The 24,963-nt window shown below is 37.5% G+C and overlaps 2 protein-coding genes across 8 annotated transcripts in view; both read right to left on the bottom strand.

Annotated features, from left to right (window-relative positions):
* The window catches only part of LOC108980189 (DNA (cytosine-5)-methyltransferase CMT2-like), a 47,764-nt gene extending 23,108 nt beyond the window's left edge, over positions 1-24,656 (bottom strand). For 6 of the 7 annotated variants that reach the window (XR_004798535.1, XM_018951041.2, XM_035686293.1 and 3 more), the window contains exons 1-9: positions 23,927-24,656; positions 13,053-13,106; positions 12,636-12,670; positions 11,743-12,541; positions 9,458-9,492; positions 9,253-9,355; positions 4,526-4,630; positions 4,315-4,434; positions 4,041-4,134 (exon numbers count right to left, since the gene is read on the bottom strand). Coding sequence is in view for 6 of the 7 variants with exons in the window: in XM_018951041.2 (XP_018806586.1) it covers positions 4,041-4,134; positions 4,315-4,434; positions 4,526-4,630; positions 9,253-9,355; positions 9,458-9,492; positions 11,743-12,541; positions 12,636-12,670; positions 13,053-13,106; positions 23,927-24,436 (1,855 nt within the window). In the remaining variant the exon portion in view is untranslated. The remainder of the gene's footprint in view (positions 1-4,040; positions 4,135-4,314; positions 4,435-4,525; positions 4,631-9,252; positions 9,356-9,457; positions 9,493-11,742; positions 12,542-12,635; positions 12,671-13,052; positions 13,107-23,926) is intronic. The other variant, XM_035686294.1, reaches the window with a different exon arrangement.
* On the bottom strand, positions 530-2,681 carry LOC108980192. Its single transcript, XM_035686304.1, has 2 exons — positions 1,349-2,681; positions 530-1,065 (listed from the first exon to the last, which is right to left on the bottom strand). The coding sequence occupies exons 1-2, from the start codon at positions 1,851-1,853 to the stop codon at positions 1,028-1,030; spliced, it is 543 nt and encodes a 180-aa protein (XP_035542197.1). The 5' UTR covers positions 1,854-2,681; the 3' UTR covers positions 530-1,027.
* Positions 24,657-24,963: the final 307 nt, after the last annotated feature.

The following is a 24,963-nucleotide window of genomic DNA, read 5'->3' as shown; positions in this document are numbered from 1 at the left end:
CTGAAAAATTTGGCAAAACACAGAAACTAGGAGGTATAAGGTCTAGATGAGTATTGAAAAATTGTTGTTTGTCAAAGAACACCACATTGCGAGAAACTCGAATGCGTTTAGCCTGAGGATCATAACAAACAAAACCCTTCTGAAAAGAATTATATCCTAAAAAGGCACATTTGACTGATTGAGCAGAAAGTTTGTGTCTTTAGTGAGATGGAAGATGCACAAAACAAACACAACCAAATGAGTGCAATTGAGAATAGTCTGGGGAGTGCCCAAATAGCAAAGAATAAGGAGAAACATTGTCTAATACTGGAGTAGGTAATCTATTAATTAAATACATAGCAGTAGACAAAGTTTCACACCAAAAACGAGAGGGCACACCCGAATCAATTAGGAGAGCCCGGACCATATCAAGAAGATGACGATTCTTTCTTTCAGCTACTCCATTTTGTTGTGGAGTATATGGATAAGAACGTTGAGAAATAATTCCTTGATCTTGAAGAAACATTTGAAACTCAGTAGATATATATTCTCCTCCTAAATCGGAGCGAAGAACCTTAATGGAGGTAGAGAATTGATTAGTGAGATGAGCCAAGAAACGCTTGAATACCGGAAATACTTCATTCTTAGTGCGAAGAAAGTAAATCCATGTAAAACTAGTATAATCATCAATAAACGTCATAAAATATTTATAACGATCATGAGATTCTATCGGGGCAATACCCCACACATCACTATGAATAACATCAAAGGCACGAGTGGCATGAGATCCTTTTGAAGGAAAATGCAAAACTTTACTTGTAGCTAACTTGCATGTATCACAATCAAAATTTAATTGAGCAAGAGAATAGAGATCTTTATTGCCAATTAAACCAGAAGATGACAACTTATGAAGTATGTGAGAATTGGGATGGCCCAACCGCCTATGCCAATCCTTCACACTCAAAGTACCAACATTACAAGAAACGAAGATAAAGACTTTGACTCAACAGATTTGGAATCTAAACATAAAGGAAACAGCCGACCCTTTTTAGGACCCCTCGCGATCATCTTCCCGGTCACCTGATCCTGTACAAGACAACCAGAAGAAGTAAATGACACTCTACAATTTCTGTAAACTAATTGTCCAATAGAAATCAGATTGGTATTTAATGAAAGAGACACCAAACATTATTTAAGGAAGGAGAAATGTCACCTACGGCAGTGATAGGTAGGGAACTACCATCTGCCGTGTGAATTTTAAGTGGGCCAGCATACTGTGAGACATTAACAAGAGAGTTAGAGGTACTTGTCGTATGATTGGTGGCACCGGAATCAAAATACCAAGGTTTAAAGGCAGATTTGGTTTTACCTGAAATACCAAAAGCTGAAAGAGCTGAGATTATCATTTGTTGGACCATTTCTGGTGTAATAGGAGTGGAATTTTGAGAAGTGGAAGCTGGAACATGAGAAGAAGTGGCCAAGGTAGAACTGGCAGCACTAGTAGCCTCAGCAGCAGCTGAATAGGCAGTTGCTTGGCGACGTGGAGGACGTATTGGGCAATCCTTGATAATATGTCCTTGCTTCTTGCAATAGTTGCAAGTTTTCTTAGAATAATTTGCATCAAGATGCCCATAACCTTTGCAACTATAGCATTGAGTAGTGCTCAAATCCCTCCCTTTGGTTTTTCCTTGAGCTGCATATGCCACAGGAGCTGAAGTAGCTTGTTCCATGGCTGTTTGAGTCATTAATCTTTGCTCCTCTCGAAATATCTCTCCCAAACACATATCAAGTGGAGGTACAGGATCTCGGTTCATCAGATTAGCACGAATAAATTCAAATTCCGGCCTTAGTTTCATAAGAAACTGTGCCCGCATACTTGCTTCATGAACAGCTTGAATATCGGCCCAAACTTGTTGTTGGAATTGAAGTGTATAAAATATCTGTATACTCAGCCCACAAGTTGCAAAAACCAGAATAAAACTCCTCCACAGAGAGAGCTCCTTGAGAGAAATTCGACATCTCTAGTTCGAGTTGAAATCTCCTCGCTGCATTATTCTGAGTATACAGCCGCTTGAGATGATTCCACATATCACGAGCATTCTTGAATGAGCGTAAATTCAAGATAATATGGGGATCAACAGATCCAAAAATCCAAGACATGACTCGGGCATCCTTGCTTTCCCAAGAAGCCAGCTGAACTTTGTCTTATGGTGCCACACTACTCCCATCAATATGACCCCAAAGTTCCTTTCCTTTCACCAAAAGTTGAAACTGAAAAGACCACGCAGCATAATTCTTGCCATTGAATCGAACCAGAAGAGAATCTCTAATTTCAGAAGACATGATAGACAAGAAACCCTTGATGCAACAAACCTCACCAAGAAGCACCAAACTGCTGCAGATAACGCCGATAGTCTGAGAAGTTATCACCCACATGCAATACAACGTATCGCAGCCCAAAAATCACTCACATAATATGCCGACAACCTCATAAATCCACAATACACTCAATACACTCGCTGAAACAGAGTGCCGATAATCACCGCTACAGACGAAATTTTTTTTTTTCGAAACAGAGGCTAAAAATTGACACAGACAGCGCCAATAATGCACAAGAAACACTAAGAGGTTGCCGAAAGTCACAAGGAACCCCAACCTTCAACTCAGACAACGATAGTCACACAAGAGGCCAAGAACAAACAATGAAGGTACCAAGAAGCACAAGGAAGACCAAACACGAACTCAGCCAACGCCGAGAATGAAGAACCCACAAAGAAGCCCCCGAGAAAGGAAAAAAATTCGTAGAAACAGAGAAAAAAATTATTAACCTGGCTCTGATACCATAACAGATTTCTTTTTGACTGAATAATTCCTCCTATCCCTTCTCATTCATTAAATAGTCAAAATAGATTACACCCAATTAGCCATTCGAAAACTAACTTCCTATCCTATAGGGATTCAAATCTTAGATAAGATCTGTTTCCCATACTTATCTACGTAATCTAAATATTCAACTTACAAATCATATAAATCCTATACAGCTGTACAAATATATCTATACCAGAAATATATAGATAACATAGGAATTAATTCAAATAAATATAATCCACTAATAGGACAGAAGTAGCATAAAAACATGAACAAGCAAGAGTTTTATAGCAAATAATCTTATTCTATCCTAATGGTGCTCCTATAATAATTACTATAAACAACTATAATAAAACAAATAAATTGCATAGTAAGTTATTGGCTTAAGTGGATTCATGCAGTGATTAATGGAACGGCCAGGAGTTCAACCCGATTGGAAGAGGGTTTTTTCCTTGGGGGGGGAGGGTGAGGATGAGTGGAAAAAAAACCGTGATGGGAAAAATATAGCCCTTTCATTAGGAAATTACACCATCTGTTAGAACTATATGGTCTTCAAAGGGATAGGATTAGTCACACGCCATCTATAAGAGATCATAGCGTTAGGACCTTCAGAATAACACCCAAACAATAGTTTTCTTCGACCCAGGATTAGCAGCAATTTTAACTACATGAAGAGACCATTTTCCATCTATTTCCCAAAAGAATCTCATATCATTGCTTGCAAATAATTAGATGGTATCTTTGAAATATTAAAAGAAGCTTCTAGATAATAACCCAGCTCACCAACGAACTTATATCCAGCAGCAAACTCTCATAGCAATAAGGGAAAAAAAGAGACCAACAGCTTATATCTATTGCATCCACATGGTACAAATGAACTTGCCATCAACCACCACATGTGTTGAAACTTGAATGAGCTTGGATTTTTCTCAATAGATGAACAGTGACTACCTACAAGAAGATAAAGGCATCTATCCATCTCTTCCTTTTGGCTTCCCTCTTGCCCATGTATTGCCTTCACCAAGCATCGTACTATTTCTCACTGGATAAAAGTTTGATACTTGAGCGGAAGGGTGGGCAGTAGGACAAATTCAGACAACGGTGAAATAAGTTCATTTAAGGCATTATAAGTGAGTTCTCAATGCATCCAATTAAACAAATAACCATTCTCTCAAGAGCCCGAACTTCCTTACCAATCACCAAGGAGCGAAATGTTGAATAGTCGACACAGTACTCCATATCAAAATAGAAGTCAGACGGCAGAATAAAGTTCAATATTCGTCCTACCTGTGACAAAGTTACAAAATGCTAAGGAATAATATAAGTAACAGTTTTTTTGTTAGAAGTATAAGGTAGTAACAATATATCCTTGTAAGCCTCTCACAAAGCTGAAAGAGAATAAACCAGCTACATAATTGAGTAAAGCACGTCAAATTGAAAAGGCTTCAAAAAAATATTGAAGCATACCCTAGGTGTTATTTGTGTAACACTGACTTTTGAAATAATACAATCTATCAAGTTATCATTCATAATTGTAGAATAGAATAGACGCCTCTTGTTGTGAAAAGCACCTTCTTCTTTGATAACCTGAGAAACAAATGCAAAAAGGATATGTCAAATACTAGGATAAATTCCATTACTTTAACAGGTCATATTCAAACACAATCTGAATACTCACTGTATCTTCAACTTTATAAAACCATTGGACTCTGAAATAGTTCTCTCCATCAGTTGTTCTGAAAAATTCCAGGATCCTACCTATGTGTTTTTGTCCTCCATCACCCTGTAACATCGCTTGCATATAAATCAATATATCCAGAAGTAAACTTTCAGAGGTCACACAATGAATCCAAATTTCCCAATCTTATTCAAGAGCCCATATTATTGAAATACTCCAGAAGGAATGTAAAGACAGGTACTCTTAAAAGTTGATTCCTCACACATGCTGTGAAATATTAGGAATGCAATATGCATTACAACACAAAATCTGGAAAGTTTTACTTGAAATAATTTAATGATTTAGAAGCAATGGCAGACCAGCAAACTCTATAGTGAGAGGACCATGGCAGAAAATCCATGCTGTGAGGCATGTTCAGAGCCTCTTGAGCATCTCTTTTTTTTCAGATAGAAGATAAAGAAGGAAGATTCCAAAGAGGCCCTTTCTACTCCAAAACTGTCAGAAATCTGAATTTCTCCCCTTGCCCACATCAAAATGGTGAATCATGACCAGTTCCATATTAAAATTATTTCCAGAAATGGAGAACAGAAATAATAGAATCAACAGTATTTGTCATAGTTTTATCACCACAAAAAGTTTGTATGATAACAATCCCGCAAAGGAAGGACTTGTGATGAAGTTCCATGGACTTTATTTTAAATTTAAAAATAAACAGTCACTCAAGTTTCAAACAGAACTTCATTCTCAAGGATTTTTCAATATTTTCCAAACAGAAGTTCATGGAATCACCAAGAATTTTTCAAAAGTTTTCAACATTTCTCAACTTTTCTCATAACTTCATTTCAAACATTAGTCAAACACAAAAACTTTTCCATTTCAAATTTTCATCTAATCATTTACTCAAACACAAAAATCAATACAACTTTTACAAACTCCAAAACAAAAAACGATCTTAGAAAATTATATTCAAACAACTTTTTAGCTTTATCTATCCACTTTCACAAATTCCAATACAATACCTATTTTAAAAAAGGTTTTTATTCAAATCATTTTCTCTATTTTCCAAAAACCTAATCTCAAACAAATTCCCAAAATTCTCTAATATTTCCAAACATTTTTGGTAACCAAACATGGCCTCTCACTCACCATTCAAAGCACTATTGATAACAGTCCAATAGATTGATTTCTTCGGACAGCAATGGGTATAAATACACCAAAATGTCCATAGAGACGAGATCCATATAAGAGGCTTTAACAGGGAAAAAGGAGCATGTCCCATCCCCAAAGCCAAGATATTCAGCTTGTGACAAACCCATAAGCCCAAAAAATTAAATGCAGCTAAGAAGGACATGAAGGTTCCCCTGATTAAAAATACAAATAAATTTGGCTAAAGAAATAATTCACTGTTAATTTACCATTTCAGCACTCAAATTGTTTGAGAATTGTCACAACCCAGATTTTTGAGTTCCAAGCCTGTCTTGAGAAGTCCAGGTCCTAGTCCCTCAAAAACACAAGCCCAACCGCACAAAAAAAAAAGGGTGCTAGACACACCGTTTTGTCAAAGGGATTCCTTCCCCCTTCTCTTTTTTTCCCAGCCCCATGATGCCTCTCTCACTTCCTCTCCCCCTTCCATTACCCTCACTACCTTTTGGTCCTCACAACCACCACCCACATTCCAACAACAACCCAAGCCTCATGCCGGTTACCACCTCCCATTCTCCTTGTCACCCATTGATGTGTTCGCCACCAGTAAGCATCTACTGTCTCTCTCTCTCCGTGCTCCATAACCCACAGGTTCTCTCCTCTGTCTCATCTCATTGTCTCTCTTGTTCCCTCCTCCCCTTCGATTTTGTTTGGAGCTGGGATTTTGTATGTTTGTCCCAGGATTCTTGAACAGCGGTAAGCTTCTCATCTTTCTCTCGTTTCAAATCGGAGCTTCCTCGCCAGAATTTTTGTTGAACGGCGGTAAGCTTCTTTCACTCACTCTCTCTATTCAACACTCTCCATTGACCACTCTCACACCCATTCTAGCTCCTCATTCACAAATTCTCTCTCGCAAATCACTCCCTCCCTTCTCCCTGTCGTGCATTGCTGCTGTCAAGGCGTCGTCGTTAGTTGCCCTCTCTCTATCTCCCTCCCTCCCTCTCCGTTTATTTTGCTCACCATCTCACTATTAGTTTCTACCCCTACACTCTGCCGCAACCTCCACCACACCCTACTTGGAGGATGTTGCACCACACGCCGAGTTCAGCCATCGCCTTATAGTCCATCTCTACAAGTAAGATGTGTTGCTAGTTGGTTGTGCTGCTGTTATGGCGCTATTATTTCAATCAGAAGGATGAGGATTGTGAGATATTAAGGTCAGGGTGGAAATTGGTAAATAAGTTCGAATTTGAAAATCGAGTTTAGGGTGGATTTGTACTGTTTGATCATTGTAGAGTCTGATTTGTGTTTTTGGGTGTATTATTGGTTTGGCATTTGTAATGGCTTGGTTGTAGAAATGTTTCGATGAGAGTTGGATGGAATCTAGTTGTTGACTTGAAGATGGAAGTAAGCGGGTCTCGGTGAAGTATTAGTGAAATTAATTGGAGTACATGTGAGTAGATGGGTATAAAAAAACACATGCTTTTGAATATGGTTGGTAGGGTGTGGAAGTTGGATCATTACTATTAGGTCTCCAATTTAATAAATAATGGAGAATTTGTTTGGAGTATCTATGCAATTTGTCAAAATATTCAGCGTCGGAGTCTTTGGTGTAAACATATTTGATAAGATGTAGCTAGTTTTGTTTTAAAAGGGTCAGCTTGTTAAGTAGCTAGTACTTATGAAATATTTGAATAGACATATTTATAATTGGAGTAGTTCCGGCTAGTTATAAGCGAAGTTCTAGAAGTTATTTTGTTGGTTTGGAGTTGAGTAGTAACCAGGATAGAAGAATTGAAACCATGGGGTTATTGTCATGGAATCGCTTAGTTGTGTCATCTTATTTTAGATTTACTAGTTCAATTCTATAAATTTATAATTTTTATTAATTATGTTTAGGTGACAATCGATATTTGCTGGCACTGTTGTTAGAAAATTCAGAGAAATTGAAAAGTTCAGGTAAACGGTACTCTTATGCTAGACTTTGCCTAAAAACAGACTGAGGTTGATTTTATAAAAAAACCTGCATATTTTGTTATGGAACATTGGAAACAACCTCAGTCATTTTATTCTGAATTACTCATTATATCCGATCAAGAAAAGAAAAATAACCATGTCATGACTTGTGTAGACATAAGGAATTTTTGGAATTCTGTTCTCAACTGTATAAAAAGAGTGAATATGAAATTTGAAATTTTGTACATAGTTATATGAATATGATTTGTATCTGCTCAGTACTCTATTATGATATGATGTTGCATCTTAAAAACCCTCTGGCATGACATTCTATTTCTACTTCCATTCTGACCTTACGACGGGTGTAAAATTGTGGCCTCTGTTATTGTGTTGGTACCAACATCTCTATTTTTTAGTGCATCCACTCTGGAAACAAAGTGGTTTCTACGTGGTCTTTCATGTATGCACACTCGGGGCTCCTAGAATGATAAGAGAAAGATTTCACTTATGTTTATGCCCAGTTTGGCCACCAAGGATAGTACAACCCTACCACAGAGATTAAACATGGTCTCTATTTTGATATGATGCCCAGTTATGCTATGTCAAATGACTTTTATAAATAAATATTTCTAAAATGTCGCTCTGATATTTTGATAATATGTTCTGTTCTTCATTCTGTAACTGACTCATGTTTACATACTAGTATATGTTTACTACTTACTGAGTTATTGATAACCCATTCAATATTTTCAAATGATTATGATGATTCAGCTGGAAATCAAAGATAGGAAGCATGGAAGAGAGTAGTTGAGCAATAGTGAAATAAGTATCTTGGGTCATGGATTTTGAGTCTATTTGGAACGTTTGTCTATTCCTTTAATTAGTATTTTGGAACCTTGATGGTTTTGATAGACCTTGTGGAGTTCTTACTTATTATTATATATTGGAGAATTACAGTGATATTTGTGGAAGAACGTATAATTATTTTGATTGATGGAGTTTTATAAGTTAGACTTGTATTTCAAATTATTGAGTCTATAAATATACTATTGGGATGTGATTTTAAGTGACAGGAAGTAACTCCCTAACCCTCCGGGCATTGGGCGTTACAAGAATGCCTTCAATACATTCTAGAAAACTCAATCCTGGTAATGTCTTAAAAACGCGTATTCCACAAATAATATCATCCAAATTGCTGATATCTAAGCAGTTTTCAACCGACTTAATTTGTAGCAACTGAATACATTTTAGCCACCAACTGAAAGTACACATTTCAATCTCCATGTTCATAGAATTGCATTATTCAACAAACTCCATGCTAAAAAGGAATTCCATTATTCCAAATACTACTCGTAACTTTTTGAGAGATGGCTTGCAGTATAGCCTTACATGTATCTTTTTTCTTTTTGGCAAGCAATCTTAGCCCCACATGAATCAATACATGCCTCATGTGCATCTTTTTATAGGACAGTACAAAGTCAAACTACTTAACCTTCATAAGGTTATTTTTTTATTTTTTAATGATCAAAGAAAATAATTATATGACAAATTATGCACAAATTGGCATTTAAAATCTTTGATGCAACATATGTGTTTAATAGATATCTTGTGAACTAAATTGCTTTTACCTTTATATACGCACAATCTCCCAAACTAAATATGTGATTGTTGAGTTTAGCTTGAGCATAATGGCTCTGCACATTCCAAACTATCTCATCTTCTTCATCCTCACTGCAATCCATGAGTAACATTAATAAGCAGAAAAAGGGAGGAAACTACTAAAAAGAGAAACAAAAAACAGAAGAGAAAAGACTCTAATTATTTATTACTCACATAATTTCCAAGTGTTGACCTTTAGATCTTTGGCTCTGCAATTGCCAATAAAATAACAAAAAATTGTAAAAAATAAAAATGCCAAGTAACTTATATGGATAATTGAAGACAAAATATCACTTCACCCATCGACAATAAATTTATTTTTATAAGTTCATTGACAGTAAAAATTGGAGCCCAGCAATTCTTAAATGATCATGAGCCATGTCAAGTTACAAAATTGCTCAATAAAGTACAATTCAAATAGTCAAGTCCCATAAAAGGGGATAAAAGGAAAGAAATTTCAGATTGGATCTCAACCAACCAAAAAAAAAGTACAAAAATCATCTCATAAGAAATTGACAAACTATGCATAAAATTGGGTCAATATATGCTAAATTGGGCACAAGTTCCACATATTTATTATAGATTTTCATTAACCTTTGACAGTAGTGTAAGATTCTGATGAAGCAAGAAGCATTGTGTTAAAATCCAATATAAAATGCTAAAATGGATTCCAAAAACTTTCAACTTTGGCACCATTACATAGTACACATCTCTTTAAACTCATGCCAAATATAAAATTTCACTTATGAGTACAGCAATGATAAGGATGGAGCAATGTTGGTAAAACAACACTACCAAGGCCGAATCGGTGTACTTACCAAAAGTGAAACGCAATTACAAAAGCACACTTTTTGGTGAGCTTAAAGTGTAAAAGCACGTTTTTGTAGTTTTTGAAAAAAAAAAAAAAAAAACTTTGAAGGCTCTTTTGTTTTCACAGATGAGATGAGATGAGTTGAGATAAAAGGTGAATTTCTCTTTGTAATTTCCCTATCCGGTAAACCACTTTGCATGGTATTGGAAATAAAGATAAGTAAGTCGGCAAGCTGGATAGAGTATTTGTTATCAACGTAACTCTACCACCTTTGGACAAATACATCCTCTTCCAACTTGCCAATTTAGGCTCCATTTTTTCCAACACTCCATCCCACATAGACAACGGTTTAAAGGATGCACCCAATGGAAGACCGAGATACTTCATTGGCAAGGTGGAGACTTTGCATCCCAGCATATTGGCCAAGCTCAAAACACTTGAAACATTTCCCACCGGAACTAATTTGGCTTTGTGAGATTCACTTTCAAACCCAAAGCCGCTTCAAAGCAAAGTAAAAGAGCTCGCAAGGCTTGAATATGATTATGACTAGCCCCACAAAAGATAAGAGTATCATCTGCAAATAAGAGGTGAGTCATCTCAAGTGTGTTGATTCTTGCCACCCCTACGACAAATCTAGATAAAAATCCACCTTCCACAAGACCTGCGATCATTTTACTAAAAGTTTTCATTATGAAAACAAAGAGTAATGGAGATAGGGGATCACCTTGCCTCAAACCCCTTGAACTTCCAAAAATACCCATTGGGGTACCATTCACCAAGATAGAGAAACCTATGGTGGAGATGCAAGATTTGATCCAAGAGCACATCTTGCTCCAAGTCCACACCTCTTAAGTGTGTAACAAAAAATTCCAGTTTACAATCATATGCCTTCTCTATGTCAAGTTTGCATAATAAGCCGGGTTCACCCGACTTGATGTGACTCTCCAAGCATTCATTGGCAATGAAAACCGAGTCAAGGATTTGCCGACCTCGGATGAATGCATTTTGGGGCTTGGATATGATCTTCTCCAATACCGTAGTCAATTGGATAGCCAATACCTTCAAAAGGATTTTGTACATTCCATTCACCAAGCTAATAGGACGAAAGTCCTTAATCTCCAACACCCCAGGCTTCTTAGGTCATTGCCTTTTGAGATTTGGATACAAAAAATTGATTATTTTGATTACGGCCATCAAATATCATGGTTTCTCATAACATGTAAAGCAAGTGAGAATTATATAAATATCCTGTTTAGATTTTACGTAATTAGTTGATCACTTGATTGCTACGCCACATAATTCTCTAACAAATTGATTTAATAGGCTAAATATAGCACTTACTTTTTCTTAAACCTTTTTCTTTTTTACTTTCTGAATATTTTGATATTATACATTTTTTAAAAAGTTGCTTAACTTCAATCAGGTGGGCGCTTGCACTTTGCACCTAGGCTCTAGTGTTGCACTTTCACCAACACTGGGGCAAAGCACGCAAAAGTTGGGGACCTCATAATGCCAACACCACCACTATTAAGTTTCATCATCAAGGATTGGATCTCACGAATATATATAACAAGAGTGAAACAAAATTGCAAATTAAAGGTCAAGTAAAATCAATAGATTTTAGATCAAATAAAAATTGGATAATTACCTTTCTTTCATAACGCCAACGCCACCTTTCTTGAGCTTCATCGTCCGGGATTGGATCTCCAACAAAGAAAGGCATATGTTTGTACTTATTCCATTTATCCACTGAAGAATCCATCGACTTAAATTTCTTTGGAGAACATTCTTCATCTGAATAAGGCAATTCAATAAAAGTGCGTTCTCTTTTGCCATTATTTGCCCCAAATAGAGATGTTGCTGTGATTGGAGATTGCCTAAAGCAATCTCCATCCAGATCAGATTTTTCTGAAGAGGGCATAATGATGCTGGAAAACTGCTCATCTGAACTAGACAATGTAATGAGAGTACAGTCTAGTTTGACATTATCAGCCCGTGTCAAAGATGCGAGTAGTCTTGGAGATCTTCTTAAGTGGTTTTTATTAGATAAGTCGATATGAAATTTGTCCATAGATTTATCCCTGCCATTGTTTTGAGTTCTTGAATTTAGCCTTGGCGACCTTCTCAAGTGCCTACCACCAAAGAATTCAGCATCATAGTATTTGGACGCCTTAGATGCCTTATCACCATCCTCATGCCATAAGAGAGAAATTGGCTCAGCTTTTGATTCTCCTGATGATCTTGATATAAGATTGGAAGTTCTTGGAGAGACTGCTTTGAAGCTGCCCTTTCCAAGGGACTGCAAGTTTCTTGAAGACATCTTTTGCAGTGAAGCCTTTGAAAATCTGCTTTTGGCTCCAGATTGTATTGAGGACAGTCTTGGAGATCTCCTTAGGCACTTCTCTTTGGAGCACTCCACTATAGACGGTATATTACCTTCATCAGCACTGCAAAAATACAGACATAAAATTCACAATTGTAACTGAATTGTGAGTAGACAATATGGACCACAAAAGAAAATATACAGGGGTCTTCACTTACTTCATTGTCAAGATTTGAACCTTCAACCTTTTTCTCTGTGGTACCAAGATCCCATAGTTAGGGAACTAATAGATTAAATGATGAAAACTGCTGAAAAATATTTAAAAGCTAAAGTAATCTATTGGCCAATCTGGTAACTCTCATGAAAAGAGCTATCATGAAGAGAGTTATGAAACAAGCCAAATTCTTTGACTTATAATACAAGTTGCAATGTGCACCATTTCGTTAAACTCTAATTGTCTAGATTGTGCCACATTATTTTGTCTGTTTTAACTGCCAAAATTTGATGGAAGTGCTACTTGAGAAAAACTGGAAGTTTATGGGCAACATGTTAAAGTGGTAGTTTAGAAGGAAGTTTTTTATTGATTCAGCCAAGTATAACATAGAAGCTCTATCTTTCCCACTTCTAGAACCTACATCTTGCAGCATTTTGAGGTCCTTCAACTCTTTTGAGCCATGTCTGATCTTCACCTGCAAAAAATTGTGATGGCTATGTAAAATCGCCACACGTGCCAAATTGAAACTCTTTTTTAGCATCCACGTGCCAGATTGATATGGTCCCCTCTATTAATCTAGCTCTTCATAACTATGTCATGGAAAAACAGGATAAGAAGCCAAGTGGCACATGCTCATCATGACAAAAAAAACCACACATGAAGTGATTAAAGTCGATGAGTAAATTTCAGTTTTTGGAGAACATGGAAGAAATGCACACCGACTTTTGCCTTCATGAAATTTAGTTATTATACACATAAACAATCCCTGTTAAAAACACATACCAAATCCAAAATAAAACTTGAAGGTATTTCAGTAATTTCATATTTTTTTTATCCGCAATAATGATTGAATTTAACTGAGATAATTGTCACCAGCAATAATGCCTTTGTAGCATCTACTTATGTACATTACAATGACTTTTAGGCCTCGTTTGGATACAAAAGTGTTACATCTCATCATTACAATTTTTTTAAATTCTCACACAAAATATAATATACAATTCAACTTTTTCAAATCACAAAACAATAATAATATTAAAAAATAATATTTTATTCAATTTTTATCTCATCTCAACTCACTATCCAAATGGCACCTTATTGGTATATTTGATTATGTTATCTTATGACATTGTCGATAAGATAACATAAAGGTGATAGAAGTCAAGAAATCAAAATAGAGAGAGAAGAATATACTGACAAAATAAGTGCAACAATTCCCTATGATTTGGAAAGTCATATAAACCAAGAAGCAAGAACCACGGAAAGCCTGGAAATTCTATTGGAAAACGGAAATGTAAAAGTGAGTTGTGGCTTATAAATAGGAAGGTGACGAGATAATAGCGATGACACCAAAGAGCTCTAGCAACTCAACCCCCCCCCCCCCCCCCAAAAAAAAAAAAAACACTATATAAAACTATAGTAAAGGTCTAAAACTATATTTATATAAATAATTTCAATTACTGAAGCCAAGGAAAAGCCAAAAGAACCACCAAAATATGAAAACAAAATTAAAAAATAAGAATAACAGGACCCACCAATTACCACAGTATTTTCAGCGTTGCATAATATTGAAGATGGCATCATTACCCAAAATTGTGAATCCAATATCATAATAAGCAAGACACATGTACCATAACATATCATACAATACAAATGCACTTTTCATATTAACTCTCATTTACTGTATAGAACTCATATATACGTGTGTGTGTGTGTGTGTGTGTGTGTGTGTGTGTGTGTGTGTGTGTGTGTGTGTGGATTTTTACATTTTATAATTTTATCCACTTATTAAAGATTTTCTCTCACAGAGATAATATTCCAACTTGATTAGCTTTAATATTCTTATCATCACCAAGAGTCTAGGAGGTTTGGATAGTGAGTTGAGATAAGATGAGTTAAAATGAAAGTTGAAAATTGAATAAAATATTATTAGAATATTATTTTTTAATATTATTATTGTTTTGGGATTTGAAAAAATTGAATTGTTTATTGTATTTTGTAAGGAAATTTGAGAAAGTTGTAATGATGAGATGAAATGAGTTAAAAGACTTTTTATATCCAAATCTCCCCTAAGAGTGTTTATTATGTAAAGAGTTCAATTATCAAAATCACCATTTTTAATTCCTTTTACTAGCATTCATATTAAGCATAAAAACATTCTTATTTTTATTTCTATGATTGAAGTTTTCTCTTTCATCTACTAATACTTCCCTATAATTTGAACGAGTAATTAGATTTCAATGTTAGATATATATATGTTGATAAGTAGAATGTTTGTTTTATGTATGTGCGTTTTGTGTATTAGGTTTTAAATTAGAATATTGAGCTATTTTAAATTATAATAATATGAGAAAAAAAATAGTATGTACTTTTGTTTTTTAATTTTCTCAAAAATCTAGATTATACTATATAGTTTTCAAGGAATGCTATGAGCACATGATCAACTATCTCATTATATTATTATTAAATAATTGTTAGTCTTGTAAAGTTTGTCTTCTTTGTATGGACAACTTTCTTGGGGAAGATCCAGACCATGGACTATCTATGGCAATGCCAAATTATTGTAATTGACCAACATGTGTTGAAAAAAATGGTTAAATGGAAGATAAATTGCTACTTCATTGTGAGATTACCAAGGCCTTGTGGGATGATTTCTTTGGCAGAGTGGGGCTTGCATAGGTTATGCCCAATAGAGTGGTCAATCTTCTCAACTAGAGAAATTTGGAAGATGGTCCTCATATGCCTGATGTAGTGCACTTGGAGGGAAAGAAATGACTAGAGCTTGGAATGAACATCCTAGAGGAACTTAGAAGTATCTTCTTGTTTTTTTTTTTTTTATAAGTAAAAATATTATATATATATATATATATCAAAAGGAGTAACCAAGTACACTGAATGTATACAAGAGAACACCTTGTTCATAATAGAAAACTCCTAATAACCCAAAAAAGCCAGTGAAAAACAACCCGAAATACACCAAACCCGACCCCAACCCCTTGCTTCCCGTAGAACTAAAACTCTACCCAAAAAACCCACCTCAACCCCTTGTTTTCCCATCTTCACAATGCTCTCCCTTTAGACTTCCATCTAGTTGAGCTATCACCCTTAGAGTCGTAGTTGATTACCGAAAAAAGCCGTTGTAACTCCCTGCTTTTCTTGAAACATGATTTGGTTTCAAGGGCGTGACTTGCCTCGATTGCAGTAATTAGTTCTTTAAATTGGTCTTCACATCCTCCAAGTGAAATTACCACGAACTACTGAATCTCGTTAACTTTAGGCAAAATCCAATCCACTATTGGAGGAAGAGAGACCAAGGGAGCCAGAGTATCCAACTGCACTCTTGACTCTAGGCATTCCTTTTTTTTTTTTACCCACAATATCTTTTTCAACATGCCGTCTTTTGACAATAGCTATACTTTTAGTCGGCTTAATTTTCATGATTTCCTTGTATCTATTTCTTCTTCCTAAGTAGGTTTTTTTTTTTTTTAACCAATTTCATGTGTACTTGGGCTTCTCCCAGTCTTCTATTGATATTAATAAAATTTTTACTTTATCAAAAACAAAAATTCACATAATCCATTCCCCATTTGTATTATTATTAAATGGAAACTGAAATAGTTCATGTTATTGAGTTAAATTTATTAAATAAATAATAATATACCTAAATAAGTTACTGATTTTATTTAAAATAAAAATTATCAAATAAAAAATGATCTGTTGAACTAAGTGACTAATTTTTATTTGTAACTAATAGTCGTTTAGCTCCCTAATGTAAGTCATTTTTGTTGGGGTAAATATATCAGACCCGGCCCAAGACACACTAAGCTCAAACCATGTGAAAGGCGCCATCAGAAAGCTAGAGGAAGAGAGAAAAAGAAAAGAAAAAGCTAAAGCTGGGATAGGAAAGCAAATCAGACACGCAAGGGAAGGAAGTGACATAAAGCTAATTTTCCCACCTACCACTAAGAGAACTCTCATTTAATTAGTCAAAGTTAAAGGACATTTTTTATGAATGTAAGATAAATTTAACTTTTGGTTATTTCATTCACATAAATCTCCACATTGGAATAGTTATTTTTTTATTATATAACAATAAAATAATATAAGATGAATTTGATTTTGGTTATTCACATCAAATCTCCACATTAGATTATATAGTAATCAATAACTAATAATTTCAAAAATATTTAATTTTTTTAATTATTAATTTATTTTATTTTATCATATTTTACTATTCTACCTATTATATATTAATTAATAATCATATTCTTATTAAATTAATATATCAATAACTTAAATTAATATACCAATTGTGATAAAATATGTGATAGAAAGAAAGAGAGATAAATAATTAATAAAATATGTATTTGATGTATGTACAGTAAACTTCAAATTTGAAAAACTTTTGAAAGTCAGTGTAGCTAAATTCCAAATATTTAGCTAATCCATTGTGAGCATATTTTGCTCTCTAATAGCTAAATACTCAATGGATTTAGCTTTTAGCTAATCCAATGAGAATGCTCTAACAGGACCATAATAAAAGGGATCCGATCGAATGAAAGTGGAGACCTCTAGACGACTGGGCAACTACTACTAGAAGGGAGAGAGAGATCTCCTTCAACCGCACGACTAGAGACGCCATTTTTGTCTTCCCTAGGCTAATGGGTTCCGACTCCTATTTTAGAATGAGATACGAGAGGCCATGAGAGACTGTAAAATACTCTCATCATAATGGATTTGTCCTCCAAACGACCCATAGACGTAGGTCCTATGCCGAATCACATAAATCTGTGAGTTTTCCTCTCTATTTACATTTTTTGTATTCTTTTCCTATTTATTGTTGTGGATGCACATACAGGCATTGTATCGATGCCCCGAACCGCCATCGTGGGTTTCAAACTACCTCATTGAGGCTTGCACCACCTCTGTAGGCCGGGAATGACTCTTTCTCCTGTTTCAGTTTGTGGGAAGGTTTTATGCATTAACAGTTGACGCCGTCTATGAGATCAATTTATTCTCTACACCGGAAGTAGGGATGTAACCGGTCCAGTTTGGTCCAGTTTTTGACAAAATTTGGGACCAAACCGGTATGCACCGGTTTTGCATTTTCAAGAAACGATTCCGCACCGGTTATCCCCCCTAAACCAGTATTTCCGGTTTTACCGGTTCCAGTCCGGTTTTCCGGTTTTAATATACTATATTATATATTATATAATAGTATATTATAGTATATAGTGATAATATATTGTAGTATATTATAATATATATTATAATTGTATTATAGACTATAGTGATATATTATATTATAAATTATAGTGATATATTATAATATATAGTGATATAGTATTAGTATAACTATTAATATGCACTATATAATATTAGTATAACAATTAATACAATAGACTATAGTGATATAAGATTTTAAAATTTATATTATATTAATTAGTAATTTATCATATAATACAAAATTATTTTATATATAATTATATATTATATATAAAAATATATATTATATATAAAAATTATATACAATATAAAAAAAAATTATAATATATATATATGAACCAGTATGGTTCAAATCGATCCGGTTTTAGAAAAAGAAAAATCGTAACCAGACCAATTTTGACCCATTTTAAGAAAAATAAAACCGGTACCGGACCAAACCCACCGGTCCGGTTTACCAGTTCACCCTTTTTTTTACACCCCTAACTGGAAGTAGGAGAATGAAGATTTCCTGGCTTCTGAAATCATCTCCAAATGAGCAGATAAGATTCCCCTCACCTTTACATCTATGACATTGCTTTTGTCTTATTACTTTGGGTTAAAAAAAAGATGGGGGAAGAAATGGACGAGAAATAGTTACTTGCCCATACGAGTAAGAACATTGTGCACTTTAGTGCACAATGCGTATAGCACACAAATTGCTATGCATGGCATGCACAATGCCATAATGGGTGCACCCAGAGGCTTGCGGCGGCAAGGTGGCTGCCCGCCACCCCTCACGAACGGCTCCACTTGTCAGCTCCCACTCAACCGGATGGCCAGACAAAACCGACAAAGGTTGCTCCACCTGATTCTTGACGTGCAAAGTCCAGGGGCCAACAAAAACCATGTCACCGGCCAACCATGGGCTATAGAAGCAATCTGCGACCACCATGGGGGTTGCCAACGATGTCTGTCTTTGGCACGATATCCCTCTTCCCAAGCCGCCCCAACAACCAGAGCACCTACAAAAGTCATCCAATGCAAACAACAGATGCACATAACGATGGGCATGTAAGCTCACCACCTCCCTCAAATGACACGACGAAGTCCCAACCATCAAGCCAAACTCCCAAAAGGAGTCGGTAGGAGGTCTCCCGCTAGTTCCTCGCTGTTGAAAACTTAGAAGCTGGCTGCCCACAAGTTGCTAAGGTCACTCAAGGCCACTACGGGGCCTGCCGGCATTTCATGTCGCCAACGTGGTGGTCCTCGGCAAAAGAAAGTGCCAATGGGAAGCCAAGGACCTTCCTCACCGGCCACACGAGTTCCTCAGCCAGCACGAACTCCACGACCAACATGAGCTCCACGGCCAACACAAGTTACTCGGCCACCACCTTCCTTGGCCACCACATCTCCCCACCCTTAGTTGCTCAGCCACATTTGCTTGGCCACAAGCCACACAACCACACGTTGATGGCCAACCGCCAAGGGAGCTGCTCAGCCACAACAGCTTGCCACATTCTGTGGCGAGCAACTACCTAAGTTACACGACAACGTGCTCTGACTGACCACGAGACTCTTGTAAGCATGCAGATAGGCCGGGCTCCATTTTCATGGAGGCCAACACCACCCTCATGGCAAGCTACATCTCACCACCATGGAAAACCACATCTTGCCACCTCTCTCTGTCGCCTACCTGAACATGCACAAAAAGCTACTTAAACCATTGCAACCACTCGCCTTACCTCTAGCAAAGTCGATGCTCCGCGCTCACACCAACTAACGACTAATGGAACACATCTCCTAAGTGTCTCATCTCACCTCGTCACTAAACGCGGTCGAGCACATCTCCCGCCTGATTATCTAAGTCGATGTTTCGCGCTCACACCAGCAAACAACAGAGGAAACACATTTCCTAAGTGTCTCATCCCTCCTCACCTTCAGCAAAGTCGATGCTCTATGCTCACACCGGCAGACAATGGAGGGAACACCTCTTCTAAGTGTCTCATCCTCCTCACCTCCAGCAAAGACAATGCTCTATGCTCGCACCGGCAAACAACGAAGGGAACACCTCTCCTAAGGGCTAGTTTGGTTACACAAAATCAAATTATCTCATCTCATCTTACCTCATATAATCATTACAATTTTCTCAAACTCCCACATAAAATATAATAAACAATTCAACTTTTTCAAATCTCAAAACAAAAATAATATTAAAATTTTATATTATAATAATATTTTATTCAACTTTCAAAACATCTCATCTTATCTAAACTGCGTAACTAAACAAGGCCTAAGTGTTCCATCCGGAACACCTCTCCTAAGTGTTCAATCCCTCCTCGCCTCCAGTAAAGTCGATGATCCTCGCTCGCACAAGCAAACAACGAAGGAAATACATCTCCTAAGTGTCACATCTCACCCTGCCACCAAGTGCGGTCGAGCACATCTCCTGCCTGATTATCTAAGTCGAAGTTACGCACTCGCACCACGAACAACGGAGGGAACACCTCTCCCAAGTGTCTCATCTCTCCTCACTTCCAGCAAAATCAATGTTCCACACTCGCACCGATGAACAATGAAGGGAATATCTCTCCTAAGTGTCACATCCCTCCTCGCCTACAGCAAAATCAATGGTCCACGCTCGCACCAGTGAACAACTGATAGGCCACGTAAGTCTAAGAGAAACCAAAGCCAAATCTCGTCGTATGCATGCGGCATGAACTGGGTCATTACGTGAAGATCTCGTATGCCTGCAACATAGACAACAGACGGGACCATTAAGCGAAGTGAAGAACAACACAGCGTGGACTGGGTCGTGGCTGAACGTGCAGAAGTGGAATGGGTCCTCAGTAGTTGCAAATTTTACGTCATTTTATTTCTGTTACTTATGCTTTGTTTTTACGTGTATTTGCATGCTCTGTTTTACGTGTGTTTCAGTCCAGTTGTTATTAGTTACTAGTTCCCTTTTATTTCGGTTTTCTTGTACGTGGCTTTGCTTATTTAAGCAGCCAAAAGTTATCAATGAAGGGATCAAGAAATCATTTTTATCCAAACCGTGCGGTACTTTCTCACACGAAGAGAAACAAATTATTTTAGCACTTGTAATATCTGTGTTGAGACCTATCAACAACAAAGGGAACACCTCTCCTAAGTGTCTCATCCCTCCTTGCCTCCAGCAAAGTCAATGCTCCGCACTCGCACTGACAAACAATGGATGAAAAGCCTTTCCTAAATGTCTCCTCTCTTCTCCTCACCTAGCGCAGTTGAGCACATCTCTTACCTGGTTATCTAAGTCATGCTCCGCACTCGCAGCAGCAAACAACGAAGGGAACACCTCTCCTAAATATTCCATCCCTCCTTGCATCTATCAAAGTCGATGCTCAATTCTCGCACTGTCGAACAACGAAGGGAACATCTCTCTTAAGTGTCTCATCTCTCCTCACCTCCAGCAAAGTTAATGCACCAACAAACAACGGACGTAACACCTCTCCTAAGTTTTCAATCTCTCCTCACCACTCATTGCGGTCGAGCACATCTTCTGCCTAATTATTTAAGTCAATATTCCACGCTCACACCGATAAGCAATGGAGCGAACATCTCTCCTAAGTGTCTCATCCTTCCTCGCCTCTAGTAAAGTCGATGCTCCGCGCTCGCACCAACATACAACAAAGCGAACACCTCTCCTAAGTATCCCATCCTTCCTCGCCTCTAGCAAAGTCGATGTTCTGCCCTCGCACTAGCAAACAACATAGGGAACACATTTCCTAAGTGTCTCATCCCTCATTGCCACCAGCAAAGTCGATGCTTTGCACTTGGATTGGTGAGCAACGGAGGGAACGCATGTCCCATCTTTTCTCGCCACCTAACACGATCAAGCAAATTTCCCATCTAGTTATCTAAGTCGATGCTCCATGCTCACACCGGCAAACAACGGAAGGAACACCTCTCCTCTAAGTGTCACATCCCTCATCACCTCCAACAGAGTCGAAGCTCCATGCTCGCACTAGCAAACAAAGGAGGGAACACCTTGTCTAAGGGTCACATCCCTTTTCGCCTCCAGCAAAATTGTTACTCCGTGCTCGCATCGATGAACAATGGAGGGAGCACATCTCTTAAGTGCCTCGTCATTCCTCGCCTCCAGCAAAGTCAATGATCCGCACTTACACCGTGAACAAATGAGGGAACATATCTCCTAAGTGCCCCATCTCTCCTCTCCACCTAGTGCGGTGGAGTCCATCTCAAGGGTGGTTATTTAAGCCGATGTTCCGAGCTCGCACTCTACGAACAAAGGAGATAACACATCTCCTAAGTGTCTCATCTCTCCTCACCACCCAGCACGATCAAGCACATCTCCCGTATGGTTATCTAAGTTGAAGCTCCGCACTCGCACCGGCGAACAACGGAGGGGCGGTCGTGTCATCTCCAGCCTATCGTCTTCTCTAGCAAATGCTGAGTGTTGATACTCGTGCCACAACCGCCACTAGCAGGTTACCTCCGGGAATGAGCCTCTGAACTCCACAACCACCTTACAAGAGTTACTTTCGCAAATGAGTCAATGGGCTTGGTGGACAAGGCACTTACTACAAATTTTGCAAGTCTTCTTGAGCTCCGCACTTATTCATGGCGCGGTCTAGTCACCTCCTGCCGAGTTCAACCACACTTGAGCAATCAGGTTAGCCTCTCTCAATGCGGTCGAGCACAATTCTTGCCTAACTCTCCAAGCCGAGCTCTACACGCAATCAAGGATCTTCTTTGCTTAACACAAACAAACAGAAAATTAGGGACCAATTTTCAGAATTTATTTTTCTACAATTTTCCACAGACTATCTCTATCGCAGTTGACTTGAAGATTCTCAAGACATTTTTGTTGAGCAAATCAACCTTAAGAATCGAGAGTATCAATTGGGGGTAAATATACCAAGCCCGGCTCAAGACGCACCAAGTCCAAGCCATGTGAAAGGTGCCATCAGAAAGCTAGAGGAAGGAAAGAAAAAGAAAAAGCTAGGGGAGGAAAAAAGTCAGACACGCAAGGAGAGGAAATGACATAAAACTAATTTCCCCACCTACCACTAATAGAGTCATAATAAAAAGGATATGATTGGATGAAACAGAGACCTCTAGATGACTGGGCAACTACTACTAGAAGGGAGAGAGAGATCTCCTTCAACCGCACGACGAAAGACGCCATTTTTGTCTTCTCTGGGTTTAAGGGGTTTCAACCCTCATTATACAATGAGATACGAGAGGCCATAAGAGATTATAAAATACTCCTATCATAGTAGATTTGTCTTCCAAACGACCCGTAGACATAGGTCATATGTCAAATCATGTAAATCTGTATATCTTCCTCTTTATTTACATTTTCTGTATTATTTCCCTACTTACTATTGTGGATGTATGTATGGGCACCGTATCGATGCTCCGAACCATCATCGTGGGCTTCAAACTGCCTCATCGAGGCCTGCACCACCACCACCATGGACTGGGAATGATTCTTTCTCTTGTTCTACTTTATGGAAAAGTTTCATACATTAACAATTTTTGTCTTTCAAATAAAATAGGTACATAAAAAGTAAAAAAGTAAGAAGTTTTAGGGTGTGTTTGGATGTTGAAGTAAGTTGAGTTGAGATGTTAAAATATTGTTAGAATATTATTGTTTATTATTATTATTATTTTGTGATTTGAAAAAGTTAAATTGTTTATTATATTTTATGTTAAAATTTAAAAAAATTGTAATGATGAATTGAGATGAGTTGAGATGAGCTCAACTTCCAATCGAAGCCTTAATGATCTAATCTTCCTCGGAAAACAAAAAATATAATGAGAGTCCAAGTATAAAAAAATTCGAGAGATGCGTTTGGCTGTTATCCGCCCCGGACTTGGCTATTCAGCGTTTACCGCGTACATGATAACTGGTACACCAGAGGTGCGTCCTTCTTTCAACCTCTAACTAATACATGTAGTTACGAGGAATCAGAATGCCTCATGCAGTTCTTGAACTTTATTAGCAAAAAGAAAAAAAAGTTAAAAAGCAAATCCCACTACAAAACAGTTGCGAGCGAAAGTTAAAAGGACCGAAGGTGAGCTACGCACCTTATCTAAGCTAAGCTCAGCTTTGCCATTTTGAGTGGGCATAAATCTCGGAGACCGTCTAGGAGAGTTTTCGTGGAACATTGACAACTTGGAATTTTCCAAACTACCCCTACCCTTCAGAGAATCGGATTTCCTCGACGATCCCCGCAATGTACCTGGGAAAGAATCCGGATTAGGATCCGGGGTATTATTCAGTCTCGGCGACCTTCTGAAACTCCGAGCATTCAAACATTTGAGAGCAGCATTTCGCGTTTCCGAAGCAGATGATAGTCTGGGCCAACTTCTGTGGGGCTTTGATTGTTTGGAAGCCATGGAAGCGGCTTTCTTACCGATGGTTTGAGCCGCATTGACCTCTGGAGGACTCCGAGGAGTGAGCCTCGGAGAACGTCTTAGGCGTTTATTGCCCGAACATCTCGGGTCGAAAATCTGCAACGGCGCCGGTTCGTCCTCGTTCTCAGGAAGCAGAGAGAGAGCCACGGGTTTGTATTTGATTTTGAGAGGTAGTCTCATCGGGAGTGCGAAGGATTTTGTCAGCCGAAGCTACTCCAGAGTCCAGACGTGTATATCACGCAGAAGGCCTCCTTTTCTCTTGTTGTGTACAGAGTCCAGACCGAACTACATACACAGAGAAAGGGAGAGAGAATTTGAAACCGGAATCTAGTCAATCCAAAGTTTCGCGTTGATTTCGATGTGATGTCAGGGACAAATTTGCGCATCTCAGTTCTGACAATCCGCCAATGGCACCGTAGATTTTTATTGTTTAAAGGGTTGTTCGGAAAATGTAATCATACACAATAGTTTTTACAATGACAAATCCTTTCGTTACAGATAAATTATATAAAAATAATTTTATAAAATATTATAATTTTATGAGATTCGTCATATTGTTAAATTATTTTTATTATAAAGTAAATATAACAGATTATATAAAATTACGTCAGTTTATGTAATTACTTTTGTGTAATCTCTTTATGATTATAACAGTTCTCATTTCATAATTCATCTCAACTCATCTCATCTAATCATTATAATTTTTT

The sequence above is a fragment of the Juglans regia genome, chromosome 2 (genome assembly GCF_001411555.2).
Source record: "Juglans regia cultivar Chandler chromosome 2, Walnut 2.0, whole genome shotgun sequence".
NCBI lineage: Eukaryota > Viridiplantae > Streptophyta > Magnoliopsida > Fagales > Juglandaceae > Juglans > Juglans regia.
Note: the sequence above shows the minus strand (reverse complement) of the source record. Positions and strands in the feature narration are given on the sequence as shown.